This window comes from Chionomys nivalis, chromosome 4, assembly GCF_950005125.1.
Source record: "Chionomys nivalis chromosome 4, mChiNiv1.1, whole genome shotgun sequence".
Taxonomy (NCBI): domain Eukaryota; kingdom Metazoa; phylum Chordata; class Mammalia; order Rodentia; family Cricetidae; genus Chionomys; species Chionomys nivalis.
The window spans coordinates 69,774,355-69,789,531 of record NC_080089.1 but is presented as its reverse complement, the minus strand read 5'-3'; the positions used below and the strand labels follow the sequence as shown (position 1 = coordinate 69,789,531).

At 40.1% G+C, this 15,177-nt stretch overlaps 1 protein-coding gene across 5 annotated transcripts in view; it reads left to right on the top strand.

Moving 5' to 3' along the window:
• The window catches only part of Rnf111 (ring finger protein 111), a 73,824-nt gene extending 62,232 nt beyond the window's left edge, over positions 1-11,592 (top strand). For 3 of the 5 annotated variants that reach the window (XM_057767791.1, XM_057767789.1, XM_057767790.1), the window contains exons 11-14: positions 4,626-4,718; positions 6,209-6,304; positions 7,127-7,254; positions 9,940-11,592. In XM_057767791.1, the coding sequence (XP_057623774.1) occupies positions 4,626-4,718; positions 6,209-6,304; positions 7,127-7,254; positions 9,940-10,057 (435 nt within the window). In that variant the 3' untranslated portion in view covers positions 10,058-11,592. The remainder of the gene's footprint in view (positions 1-4,625; positions 4,719-6,208; positions 6,305-7,126; positions 7,255-9,939) is intronic. The other 2 variants (XM_057767793.1, XM_057767792.1) reach the window with 1 other exon arrangement.
• Positions 11,593-15,177: the final 3,585 nt, after the last annotated feature.

Genomic DNA, 15,177 nt, shown 5'->3' with positions numbered 1-15,177 from the left:
GCACCAGAGAGATGGGGTAGGGGGTAGGGGGTAAAAGGAGGAGGGGAGGAAGGAAGGAAATAAAGAAGGAGAGAATGAGGGCTGGAGAGATGGCTCAGTGGTTAAGAGCATTGCCTGCTCTTCCAAAGGTCCTGAGTTCATTTTCCGGCAGCCACATGGTGGCTCACAACCATCTGTAATGAGGTGCCCTCTTCTGGCCTGCAGACATACACACAGACAGAATATTGTATACATAATAAATAAATAAATAAATATTTAAAAAACAAAACAGCATTGTTGTTGTGGAAAAAAAAAAGAAGCAGAGAATGAGAACACAAAGCTGCTTCGACAGGAAACTGGGTCTCAGCAGCCAAAGAAGGGGAGTTAGTTGTTGCTCTTGTTTTATTTTGAGACAAGGTCTCTTTCTGTAGCCTTGGCTGTCCTTGCACTCAGTGTGTAGACCAGACTGGCCTCAGACTTAGAGATTTGCCTGCCTCTGCCTCTCAGCTGAGATATGTTGATTATATTTATGCTTTTTGAGTGATTTAATGTGATTATACTTGAAAAGGACACATCTCAATTATGGGAAAAACAGATTTAGAGGTGGGAGAAGGAAACTCCTTTAAGTGTCATGGTAGAAGAGTAAAGTTTAGTAAGTTTCTGAAATAAAAGTACTGGTGGACTTGGTTGACAGACTCCCTATGGGAGACCCTACCCTTCTCAAGAGTGGACGGGAGGAAGGAGGGAGTGAGGAGGAGTGGAGGGAAGGGAAACTGGGTTGGTATGTAAAATGGAAAAAAAAAAAAACGTTTAAATAAAAAATTAAAAAAAAAAACTGGTTTGAAAAAAAAAAAGCACTGGCAGATGGCAGGAAAAGCACCAGGACACAGTGTAGTAAGTGAGTAATTCTTAGGTTGCCTCCAGGTTTCTAGTGTGGGTGAAAAAGTGTAGTGCCTTTCGTTGTATTGGAGAATGTTAGATGGCTTGAAAAATATCAGATGAGATTTTAGACCTACTAACCTGAGATAGCTGTGTCCACTAAGAAAGATATCTAGGGGGGGCTGGAGAGATGGCTCAGAGGTTAAGAGCACTGCCTGCTCTTCCAAAGGTCCTGAGTTCAATTCCCAGCAACCACATGGTGGCTCACAACCATCTGTAATGAGGTCTGGTGCCCTCTTCTGGCCTGCAGGCATACACACAGACAGAATATTGTATACATAATAAATAAATAATTAAAAAAAAAAAGAAAGATATCTAGGCTAAAGATATGTTTTTGAAACCTGACAAGATGTCATTCAGTGCTAAGGAATCCAAGGAAGAGGAGTAGATTTTCAGAGAGTGTATAAGCGGCAGGAAGGTGAGTGGATAGGAGAAACAGATTTAGATGGCAGTGTCCTTCAGTCAGATGACAGCTGCTCACATGAGAAACAGAACTAGAGTATTCTCATAAACACATGGTCGAGCCGGGCGGTGGTGTTGCACGCCTTTAATCCCAGCACTCTGGAGGCAGAGGCAGGCGGATCTCTGTGAGTTCGAGACCAGCCTGGTCTACAAGAGCTAGTTCCAGGACGGGCTCCAAAGCCACAGAGAAACCCTGTCTCGGAAAAAAAAAAAATGGTCGGTTAGTGCCTTATGAAAGAATAAAGCTTGGGGAGTATTGATATTGTAATGGGTTTGTCAGTGGTTAACAGTGAGAAATGGAGATGGTTCTGTTTCCTCTCCTTCCCTCTCTTCTCCCAACCCCTTTTTTGACATGGCAAAACTGAACTCAGGGTCCTGTGCTCTCTAGGCAAACACTCTACTTTGAGACATACTGCTAGATCTTGTGGGACTTTTTCAAAAAGATGAGAACTTGCAGACAGTAACTACACAGTACTTGTAGCTTGCCTGTGAAGGGCAGATTTAGTATAAATTCCAGGATTAAGAGCATTGAGGTTTGGAGGAACAAGAAACATTTTGACTTGACAGAAAGCCAGTAGAAAGAAAAGCTTGTTCAAAGAGAGAAATGAATAGCCAGTTAAGTATGGACCAGGGTGGGAAACAGGAGAAGAGAAGGTAGAGGAAAAAGACAGGAAAAGGTTTTTGGAAGGAAGGTTTAGAATATGTGGAGGCAAATTTCTTTCTAAGTTGCTTGGAGGATGTTTTCAGTTACTTCCTGTGCTCTCGGTTGTAAGTGAAGCTGCGGGTAACGTAACAATGTGCCATGAGAGGCTGGGAGTGTACAGATGGTTGTGGGCCGCCGTGTGGGTGTTTGGAATTGAACTCAGGACCTCTGGGAGAGTGGCCAGTGCTCTTAATCTCTGAGCCGTCTCCTCAGCCCCTATAAGTATGTTTTGATTCAGCACAGACTGATTAAAACCAATGCTAGAGAGCCAGGCAGTAATGGCGCACATCTTTAATTTCAGTACGCGGGAGACAGAGGCCGTGAGTTCCAATTAGGGCTACACAGAGAAACCTTGTCTTGAAAAACAAAATAAAATAAAAAACCAAAAATAAATAATAATAGTAATGTTGGAAATAGTACAGAAAAACAATTTAAAATGTTGAATTTTTTTGTTTTTTTTTCGAGACAGGGTTTCTCTAGCTTTGGAGCCTGTCCTGGAACTAGCTCTTGTAGAACAGACTGGCCTCGAACTCAGACATCCGCCTGCCTCTGCCTCCCAAGTGCTGGGATTAATGGCGCGTGCCGCCACTGCTTAGCTAAAATGTTGAAGATTATTTATAAAGATAGATGGTGCTGTCTCCTTCATATAGTCAGTTCACTTGGATGTCTGCTGCTGTAACTGCACAAGCATTACGGAGAAGATGGAGTGTGCTGCAGTCTTTTAGTCTTGACCCTTGGTTTGTTCATGTTTCTGTTTAATCACTGATCTGATATATATTGATGATTTGTTCACAGTGATTGTGCAGCAGTAGCACTACAGTGCACATCCGAGCAAAGCTTACCTGACATGTTTGCTTCACAAGGCAAAACACAGCCTTCCTTGGGTAGAATCCCTAGATGGTGCTTGAGAACTGTATTTGGAACCACATTAAACATGAAAGAAAGCTGGTAGTGAAAGCTGGTGGCAGAAGTATGCCACTAAATAGATGTAGGAAAGCTAAGAAGAGAAGGCAGAGCCTGTTCAACATCAGTGGGAGCACCAAGCAACCAGTGCCAGTTTCCCAGTGCACACTAAATGGCCATAAAGAACAAGTATCTCTGGGGTAACAAATAAATTTAAATTTGTGGCCAATTCACAAAAAAATGAAATCTGAAATATTCAGGATTCACTATACTGAACAAAACAATTTTTTATTTGTTTTGTTTTTTGAGACAGGGTTTCGCTGATGTTTTGGAGCCTGTCCTGGAACTAGCTCTTGTAGACCAGGCTGGCCTTGAACTCACAGAGATCTGCTTGCCTCTGCCTCCCTAGTGCTGGGATTAAAGGCGTGTGCCACTGCTGCCCAGCTGAACAAAACAGTTTTTTTTAAAAAGCCTGTTACACAAAGGCAAGAATATTTCATGCTTTATTTACTATTGAGAGGTTGTTATGGTCATATGAAAGCTTTAATTTCTTAAGTTTGTTTGCTACTACTAAGAGATCATAGGGCTTAAAAAGCTTGAATATACATAGACATTTTTTTGTTTTATTTTTGAGACAAGGTTTTTCTACATAGCCCAGGCAATTCTGGAACTCACTACTTAGACCAAGTTGACCTGAAATTCACAGAGATCCACCTGTCTCTGCTTCCTGAGTGCTGGAAATTAAAGGCGTGTACAACCACACCTGACTTTTTTTTTTTTTCAAGTGGGGTGGACAGAGTATATTTCCCAGGCTGACCTTGAAACTAGACCTAGCCTCAAGCTGCTTTAGCCTACCTCAGCCTTCTGAGTAGCCAGGGCCAAGTATGTCTCACCATACCCAACTATATGCAAAGTTCATGTAAGAAATTTGTTACCTCATGAAACAGCTGTTTTCCTTATTTCTTTCAACCATCTTTTCAGAAATGAGAGCTTGTGTTTTAAGGGACACCTAACTGTTCCTCTTAATAGAATGTGTAGTTAGAGTCATGTTTGTGATGATATTTTTGTTTGTGCTAACAAATAAAGCTTGCCTGAAGATCAGAGTGCAGAGTTAAGTCACTAGTTAGCTATAGAGGCCAGGCAGTGGTGACACACACCTTTAATCCCAGCATTGAGGAGACTGAAGCAGATGAGACGGTTCTCCATGAGTTTAAGGCCACCCTGGGCTACATGAGATTGAATCTATCTAAAAGAGAAACAGAGCTCACACAAAGGTGATCCCAGCAGTTGGGATCCCATGCCTTTAATCCCATCACTAGGGAGCTGGAGACAAGAGTAAACAGGAGCTCAGATAGAGTCTGAGGATTCAGTCTTAGAAACAGTCTGAGGTTTCATAGAGAGAGCATTCAGTCTTGGGTCTGAGGTAGAGGTAAGAACTAGTGACTGGCTGTTTTGCTTCTCTGCTCTTCTTCATTAACATCTGTATCTGACTAGATTTTTATTATTAAGAGCAATTAGAATTCGTGCTACCCATGTTTGTCTTTTAAGTTGAGTTCATTACTTGAATGGAGGTTGAGTATCTTCAATGTTAGCGGTAAAATATGAATCTTAATGACTTCATCTCTTGTATTAAAAACAGGTTCCTGACATGGCAGGTTACCCTCACATCCGTTATATTTCTTCAGGATTGGATGGAACATCGTTCAGAGGTCCTTTCAGGGGCAATTTTGAGGTATGAAGTAAAATAAGTGAAGATATTTGCCATTGGATTTTTAGTGCAGAGTTGATTAAGTAGAATGACCACTGAGCTGGGAATCAGAAACCTTGTGAGTTTTATGCCAGCCTGGGGGGCGGGGGGGCTGAAGAGATGGCTTGGTGGTTAAGATCTCTGGCTGCTGCTCTTCTAGAGGACCCAGGTTCAACTCCTAGTAACCACATGGTAGCTCACAATTGTCTGTAATTCTGGTTTCAGGGGATTGATTCAGTACCCTCTTCTGGCCTCCTCAGACACCAGGCATGCATATGGTACACAAAAATATTACACACAAAACATCCATACACATAAAATAAAAAATTTAAAAACCTACCAAATCAGTAAAATAATCCAATAAAGAGCCATTTGCATATGGGAAGAAAATTGAGCTTTCTTGGTAGAGAAACAGTCTAGAGAAAGGAAAGCCAATTTGTGTGCAGCTGAAGATCTCATCTGTGATTGGATAACTTAGAACTGCTCATTTCCTTGTTGTAGTGGAAGATTCTGCAGCCATGTACATATCCAGACTTCTGCACGGCCACATGGTTACAACCTGATTTACAGGATAGTGTTGCATTGCCAGCATTTATAGTATTTATATTGCAGGGTTATGAATATTTAAATTTGTTGCCTTTGTAGTATTGATCATACTCTATTTTTATTTTATTTTTTTAATTTAATTTAATTTTTTTTTTTTTTTTTTTTTTTTTTTTTTGGTTTTTCGAGACAGGGTTTCTCTGTAGCTTTGGTGCCTGTCCCGGAACTAGCTCTTGTAGACCAGGCTGGCCTCGAACTCCCAGAGATCCGCCTGCCTCTGCCTCCCAAGTGCTGGGATTAAAGGCGTGCGCCACCACCGCCCGGCTTTTATTTTATTTTATTTTATTTTATTTGATTTGCATTGGTGTTTAGCTTTCATGTTTGTCTGATCTTGGAGTTACAGACAGTTGATTGTAAACAGACATTTCTCTTGTGCTCATCTGTTCCCAAATACCCAATATCCACTTCCTAAATAATTGAATTGGAGGCTTAATATAAATTATGAATGTTTGACTGATAGCTCAGGCTTATTATTAACTAGCTCTTACGTTTTAAGTTAACCCATATTCCTTACTTATGCTCAGTCACATGGCAATACCTTTAATAGCTTGGCACATTCATCTTCTGTTCCCTCTACATCTGGCTGGTGACTCCTTGATTCTTCTCCTTTCCATCATCCTTAGTTTGGCTGACCTGTTTGTGCTTTCTGCCTGGCTACTGGCCAGTCAGCCTTTTATTAAACAAATTTGAGTGACAGATCTTTATAGTGTACAACAGGATTATTCCACACCAGTTGTTAACTGCCATTTAGGTGCTGGGAATTGAACTCTCGAAGAATAGTCAGTGCTCCTAACCGCTGAGCCACCTCTCAAGCCCTGACAATACTGACAATAGTCATTGTGGTTTTAATACTGCTTATGTTTCACTTTCAGGAACTGATTCATCTGGAAGAGAGATTAGGAAATGTCAATCGTGGAGCATCCCAGGGAACAATTGAAAGATGCACATATCCACATAAATATAAAAAGGTGAGGATTGTTATGATAAAAATGGAATCTTACAGACCCTTGATTCTGTAATAGCAACTGTATTACTGTTGAAGTGATTTCCATAATGAAATTATATATATAGTTTTTATATATATGGGTGGTGGTGGTGCACACCTTTAATCCCAACACTTGGGAGGTAGAGGCTGGTGAGTTTTGAGACCAGCCCGTTCTACTGATAGCGATCCAGCACAACTGGGGCTATTACAAAGAGAAATCCTGTCATGGAAAACCAAAATAGCTAAAACACCTAGCCAGTTTTTTTTTCACTGATGCCTAGTTCATATTTCTGTATTGTTCATATTATGTATGTGGAAATTCCAAACTAGATGTAAAATAAGTTGTTCATAGTGAACAGATAATGCTCAGTGCTGTACAGAAAACAGTGGAGCTTACTCTTGGTATTTTTAATGTTTTCTAAGAGTGTCAGTCAGGCGTTACCACAACTGTATCTTGTTTAAACTAAATGCTATACATTAGAGTTAACTTAGAGATGCTTGAAATAGTCATTAGAAGAATAATTTGCTTGACTGTGTTAAAATAATAATTGTGCAAATTATCATTGTCACGAAATAACATTAATAGGGTTCAACCTAGAGCCTCTCTTACATTTTGACTTTGCTTTTCATGCTCACTTTGAGGAGTCAGTAATTAATTGGTAGTCACTTAATCCATCTGTTAATTCATGACTGTTGTGTAAGAAATAAGTTACATATGAATATGTGGTCTTTTTTTGTTTTTGTTTTGTTTTAAATAAACACAGACTTTACTCAGTTGTTCAATAATGTCATCTCTGCTAATAAGGTAACAACTGATTGGTTCTCACAGAGGAAACTGCACTGCAAACAAGATGGGGAAGAAGGGACTGAGGAAGACACAGAGGAAAAGTGTACTATCTGTTTGTCTATATTAGAGGAAGGTGAAGATGTGAGGTAACTAGACATTTCTTATTTAAAGTCCACTCTTAAATAAAAAGGACTGGATTATGGCTCAGTGTCAGAGTCCTTGTCTAATTGAACAGCCATGGCTTTGTTCCTCAGTACAGATAATTGATTCACAAATAGATCAATAGGTCTTAAAGGGCATTCATTTAAAAGTAAACTGGAATCCAAATAAAGATTATGTTCTGTAAGCAAAAGGATAAAAAGAATCAAAGTCATGGAGGGGTGTGCACTTCCACTCTGGACTCCACCAGAGGCTGCATGGGGAGCTTCTGTAGTAAAAATTTGTCTTCTGTAACACTTTCAGGAATTAGAATTTGAGAGGATTTTGCTATCTAGATTATAAAAGGTCAGGATCATCTCTATATACTCTATTGCCAGCATTCTTCACCCCCCCCCTTTTGTTTTCGGATTTCTTTTTGTTGTTGGTTTGGTTTGGTTTGGCTTTTGTTTTCTGAGAGGTTCTTGCTAGATACCACTGGCTGGCCTTACTCTTGTGGAGGTTTGCCCCTGCCTCCCAAGTGCTAGGAATTACAGGCACATGCCTCTATGCTCAATATAACCATACTTCTTTTGTGATTTAGCATATGTTCTCATCCTGACCTAATATTATTTGAAGGCATTTTTTTTTTATAGTTTGTAAGGTAATTGCTTTATAATCTAGATTTTTAAAACAGTGACTTATCCAGGCCGTGGTTACACATGCCTTTAATCCCAGCACTCGGGAGGCAGAGGCAGGCGGATCCATGTGAGTTCGAGGCCAGCCTAGTCTATAGAGCAAGTTCCAGGACAGGCTCCAAAGTTACACAGAGAAACCCTGTCTTGAAAAACCAAAAAAAAAAACCTACAAACAAAACCCAATAATTTAATATTATATCAAGCATAACAGCTGTGGGTAATAATTTTTTCTGTTTCTAAGGATAATGTTGTCAAACTTTGTTTTTTTTTTTCTAGATAGGATTTCTCTGTGTAGCCCTGGCCATCCTGGAACTTGATCTGTAGACCCCTCCTGGCTCATCATACATCTTCAGCTAGTGGTTGAGAGAAGAGAAAGATACATTATTGTCAGTTACACCATGTGATAAGGGTTTTTTTTTAAATCTTAAAAGTGAATTACTAGGGCTGGAGAGATGGCTCAGAGGTTAAGAGCACTGACTGCTCTTCCAGAGGTCCTGAATTAATTCCCAGCAACCACATGGTGGCTCACAGCCATCTATAATGAGATCTGGTGCCCTCTTCTCGCATGCAAGCATACACGGAAGTAATGTTGTATACATAATAAATAAATAAACCTTTTTTTAAAAAGTGAATTACTAATTTTCTTACATGTATAAGTGTTTTACCTGCATATAAGTTTGTGCATCATGTGCATGCAGGTGTTCAAGGAGGCCAGAAGAGGGCATTGGATTCCTTGGAACTGGGTGCTGGGAATCTAATGATGGCCCTCTGGAAAGACAGCCAGCACTCTTTGACTATTAAACCATCTCTGCAGCCCCTGTGGTTTTGTTTTGTTTTAAACATTCTGTTTCTAGTGAAGGCATGTAGCTATTGAATCAGTCTCTTAACAGTGTTAATGATAGTGTCCAAGAAGGAAGAGAGCACTTCTAGGTATTATCTGTGGAAATATTAGGCTATGAGGGCATGATTAACAGCTCTTAATAGTAAGTAGTAGAAAGTTATTAAGCAGCAACTTCCATTTTACTCTTAAGTTTGAATTTAGTGTTACCCTATATTTACTTTGCAGTTTCTATATTGGCTGCTCGGTGTGGTATTCTGAAGTGAACATCTTCCTTTAACCCACGTATAAAGCAGTAGCATTTTGTTAAGTGGGTGTGCTGATTTTCCTCTGAAAATAATATTGCTTACCTCGAGCATGTGCTTCAGCCTGATGTATAAAGATCCTTGGGGTTGAAGTAATGGTACATGTTATGGCACTCTTTAATTCCTACAGCACAGCAGTCTCCAAAGCTTTTGGAAGACAGTTAAATGAATATGTATTTCAAAGAATCTTCACAAGCGTCATAATGATTTGATATTGAAAGTGTTTGCAGCATCATAAAACAGGGTATTTTCATCCACCGTGCCTTGGCTGCTCATGTAAAAGACAATACTAGACTAATTGCCAGTCTTATTCTTTATTTGACAGTTCTGAGTTTTATAGATTTTGCCTCCATAGAAGTGTCAGTTATTTATTTTGGTGACTCATAATGTCTAAAATGCCATTTTTATAGTGAGCAATTCCCCTTAGAGATGACAGGTGTAGGTGTGTGTGTGTATGCATGTGTATGTGTATCACAGTGCACATTTATAAGTCAGAGGACAACCTAGAGTGTTGGCCCTCACCTTTGAATCGGGGCTCTGTTTTTGTTCTCTGTTGTATACACCAGGCTAGCTGACTATCCAGCTTCTGGGAAATTTGTTTCCATCCCGTATCCTGGATTACAGATGTGGCATATTCCACTGCATGCTGCTTTTTATGGGTTCTGAGGATGTGAACTCAGGTTGGCAGACTTGCATAGCAATTACTTTGCCCACCGAGCTATCCTGCCAGCTCTAGTCTTTGTGCTTTTAACATAAAGATGCTTAGTGACTTCAAAACACTTTATTTGCAAATCTGTGCCCCATAGAATTATCATAAAATTAATTTTTCCTGTTTGTTTTCTTCATCAATGATAGGCGCCTTCCATGTATGCACCTTTTCCATCAAGTGTGTGTTGATCAATGGCTGATCACCAATAAGAAGTGCCCCATATGCAGAGTGGACATCGAGGCCCAGCTGCCAAGTGAAAGTTGACACCGTATTTCAGAACTCTTGCTGTCCCTCTCATTCCCATTCTTCCTGGTACTGCAGTCAACCAAAGATGGCATGACTTACCTGCGCAGATCTGGAAGCCTTGAACTCGGAGTGCTGACTCTGCTACATGGTACAGCTACCGCTAGACCTACAACTTATGTACACAGTTGATTTTGATGTATTTATAAAAGCTTTTGTGGGTTTTTTTTTTCTAGATTTGACATTTCTTCCTGTATCATTTTACTGTATTTTTGCATGATTCCTTGTATTGCATTTCTTTGCACATATTATGGGCTTGTGACCCTAAACTTGCAGGCAAGATTAGCTGCTTTAGTAAGTAGTATTTTGTGGTCTTTTTGTTGTTTTTTTTTTTTTTTTTTTTTTACATAGTACCTTGAGAATTATGAATTTTTTTATCCATTACTAACCTTTAATTTAATCAATCATGTACTTTAGTTTAATGTATAAAGATCCTCTAGGAAATGATAATATTGTGTATTAAGACATTCCTTAATTAAATTAGGACAAAATGGCTGCTGTATATTTACAATATGGAGTTCTGAGTTAAGTACCACTCTTAATACTGGGAACAGAATGCAACCCATGTCAATCAGATGCTGGTGGTACTCACATGACCAGAGTGATCAATAGGAATTTTCTTGGTGTATCCTTTCTTCCAGCACAGTGCAAGATAGAGTTGCTATTGATGCCATACGTTTAGACTGCTGTTCTGACCCTATTTATCTTTCTCTATGCCATTCGGAACTTTATTCCCTAATCCAGTTTTTGCTGCTGTGAAACAGCTTTGATGAACACTAAATATTAATTTGAGTTAGCTGGATTGTATATACTTGCAGATTTAAAAAAAATAGGGAAATTGAAAAAGACATGTAGAATTTTGTTAGGTCTTCTGCTAAGCACGAATAATTAAGATATCTGCTTACATTAATTTTATAAAGTCATTCAGTCAGGATTTAGGATTCAGTCATTGGCAGGTATCTATGCATTCGTAGAACTTCTAAGGGTCCCAGGTTCACTTTTAAGGGATTTTTTTTTTTATAGTTTAAATAAAGTCAGCTGAATCTACATGTCTCTTGTTTTCTTTCTCTCTAAACTTGAAAACAATAAATCTGCAGATACTGTGAGGCACAGATTGTATTGTCAGGCTACTGTTGGCTATGGTCATAGACACCCACTTCAGACATTACCAAGAGTCGATCACTGATTTAAAAATTTTAATTTCTATAGTTAAGATTACATAATATAGAGTAAATGTTAACATACTAACATTTCTCCTTTGGAGGAAGTTTTAATCCACTTCAGGATGCATATTATCAAGATACTTTCATATACAGGATAGCCTAATTTTATTTGTTTAAATATGCTTAATATGCCCAAGATTGCAAATGCATCCAGTCAGTAATAGCACTGTCTGTATGTGGAAGACATGTTCCCATGGATCATATGTGAAGATGTCAATAAGCTTGCATTAAGCCACCTGCTTTGTAAGTGGATTGATTAATAAATAACTTATATTTCTATTGTCTTTGTGTTTCATAATTAGTGTTTATAAAATGGTTAACTTTGGCCATCTTGGAATTCAAATCAGATCCATCTAACTGTTATTTGCATAATCTGGTGCTTGTTTTCATTCACTTTTGCCTTTTATATTTCTAAATATCACAATAGAGTAATTTCATTATCAACATGTGTCTACAAAGTGTGCTTTCTGATGGAGAGTTGATAGAGCTAAAAATATACTTGTGAGCCAAAGTGTAGCCTGATGTTGAAAAATTTCCAAACTCCAGGCATCCCGAGTTCAATGCCTAACACTGCAAAAAGAAGATAAAAGAAGTACATTTGATTACCAGTCTACTTTATGGAAGGTCAGGAAAGAGTGGAACAGTGACCCAGGTCAGCTTCCTCACTGGGTCAAAGCCAAAAAGTAGACTGATGTATATAAGACTGCCGTTAGAGAGCCCGAGTCTGTACGGGGCTGAGAACATAGAAATGAAAAGGAGGAGTGTGGAAAGATGACTCCATGGTTAAGAGTGCAGACTGCACTCTCACAGGGCCTGAGCTCAGGTCCCAGCATCCATGTTAGGTAGTTTGCGGGCTCCAGGGGGGTCTGGCACTTTTGGCCTCTGCAGGAACTCATGTGTGCACACCTACACATACGTACATATATATGTACGTACATACATATTTATTTATTTGGTTTCTCAAGACAGGGTTTCTCTGTGCAGCCCTGGCTATCCTAGAACTCTCTCTGTAGTCCAAGCTAGCCTCCAACTCAGAGATCCACCTGCCTCTGCCTCCTGAGTACTAAGATTAAAGGCATGTGCAACTACTGCCTTGCCATACACATTTTTTTTAAATTAAAATGGAAAGAATTCCATGCTATGGGTTCCTCTGCTGTTTTTCAGAACATAAAAGCATAGATTTCTCTCTCACACACATTATATGTGGTTTAAATACATACCTGATGACCTGTTGTATAATTGCTGCTAATTCATTTATATGTTTGTTTGTTTGTTTTTTAAGGCAGGGTCTTACTATGTAAAGCCTGGCTTAGAACTCATATAGACCAGGCAGGCCTCAAACTCACAGAGATTAACTTTCCCTCTGCCTCTCAAATGCTGGAGTTTTTCACTATACCACACTCCAAGATGCAAATATACAGTAATAAAATAAAAAATCTTAAAAAGATAAGTTATTGCTTTAATCCCAAAATGTTTGACTTTTCAAAGCAAATGCAGTATCATGAGATGCTGCTAACATTTCTCTTGCACCATGTCCAAGCAACTAGTCAACTAAATGGGCAGGAACAGTTCTCTTCTGCATTCACGAGGATGATACTTCCTGTTGTCCTACAGTCACAGAAGACTCTGGGCTGTGTGCCTTTTGCTTCTCCCCTCATATTCACAGCACAGTGTGCGAGTCACTGCTAAGTACTGTGCTGTAGTCAGCTACTGCCGAAGGGGAGAAATGATGCCCTCTGCTGTAAAATTACATTTTGTATGTGGTGGTGGGGTGTGAAGGGGCGAGGTTGATAGTTAACCAAACCAACTTAAAATAATATTCAGCTTTAATAAACAGAAGAAAGGAAACTTACAAAACCAGGGTTCCAGCGATCCAGGAGAGCAGGTGGCAAAAAAGAGGAAGAAGCAAGTGCACCTGGGTATTTTATCTGTTTTTCTGTGGCCCCAGGGGGACACCCTAAACAGAAGGTGATTGGCTAAAGTCCCCCATCAGGGGTGTGTGAGTGTATAGAGGCTATAGTTCGTCATTGGGCACCCTCTTCAATTGCTTCCTGTTAGCCAGAGCCATACTATTTTGTCTGTCTAATGTTTTGAGTGTAGGTTTCTTGCCAAGGCCTTGCTCTGGACATAGTGTCTTTTGTAGTAAGCATTCTCTCTGACTGCTGTCAGGACTTCTTAAGTTTCCAGTTGCATGGAATTCTTGCTTCCATGTTGAATAAACATATCCTTAAGACTCAGTCAAATGGTAAAACATCTGGAAATGGCAAATTCAAAACAAGTACCAAGACAGCATTGAGAATTCAGATTTTAAAGAGATCCCATGTCTCAACCACTATATTATGTATGTTTGTGAAATTGTGGCCCTGTGAGAAGACCAGAAGACAGATGGCCATCCACAAAAGGCTTATTGTAGGTCGCAGAAATACCCTAGGTAAGCATATCTCTTATGTATTTTGTGACAAACCTACCACAAGTGTGGTTTCAGGCACTTTTCTTTGCTCACAGATGCTCAGTTTAGGTAGGGCTAATGGAGTCTAGCTCTCGTCTTTCACTGTGGTCTTCCTGCGACTGCATCCAGCTTGGGAGCACTACTGGAATGGACTGTCTAGTAGAGCCCAGCTTAGACATCTGATGCTTTTGTTGGGATGTTGAGAAGAGTCCCTCATTGTCATCTCTCTAGCAAGGGGTAACTACACTTCTTTACACCGTGGGGCAGGAATCCTGAAACTGTCAGACCTTCTTAGAGCCTGGAGCTGAAGTGTCCTCCATTTTTGTCATGCGTTGGTCAAGAGAATATCAAGGCTAGCTAAGATGGGGGTGGGACAGAATAGGCCCCAAACCAACAGTTTGGCCTTTTTAAATCTAACACGGTAGGGCCTGGCCATGCAGCCCAGATGGTAGAGTCCCTAGCACTTAAGAAGCCCTGGGTTCTGACACGCAATGCCATTTAAACTAGGGTTGGTCATGCATGCCTATAATCCCTCCTACTCAGTAGGTAGAAGCAGGAGGATTAGAAACTCAAGGTCCCCCTCAAATTATGGAAGTTGTAAACCAGCCTAAGATACATGAGACCCTGTTGTAAAGTTCATTACAGTAATTTAAATCACAGCCCATTGTTTTGTTAAAATGACTCCTTTCATTTAGAGGTGGGGGTCTCACTGTTGCCCAGGTGGTGCTGAAATTATGAGCTTAAGGGGGCCTCCTGCCTTAGCCTTCTCAGTAGCTGGAGTTACAGTCATGTGCCATAGTACAAGCTGCTGAGCACGCTGTCTTCCTCACTCCATCCAAAACTGCAGGAAGAGAAGCTACTTGTGACATCTGTGATGTCAAGGATGGTGGCCAGAGGAGTCAGCAGCCACAAAACTTTCATCTCCTGAAGCAGGTATTTGAGGTGGACTATAGCTATTTCTGTTCCTTTGATTTCTCCATATCCTTGTGTAAGTTAGGGTGAGGGAAAATTCCACCAGCCTGTTTTCCAGGTGGGAGGGACACTGGTTCTTCCTGTCTTTAGACTCAGATTGGAAATGTCAGATAACAGATTTGGGTAGAGGGAGAGAACCAATCCTGATGAGTTACCCTTATTTAAGACTCCCTAACCACAGTGTAGTTCCCAAGCAGAAGAGATTGAACTAAAACAATGATGGGGAGCCTGATGTGAGTCACATTTGAGATGGAGCCCGACCTCAAGTCGTTCTGCTGCCTTTGAGCACTGAACCATTTTCTGTGTTTTGATTTTCTCTGCTCTGCTGGGAATACATCTTCAGGGCTTTGCACATACATCATACAACTAAGCAACGGCTCCCCCACCTCAGCCTTCTTTTTCTGTCTTTACCACCTTCTATTCTCCAGGATTACATT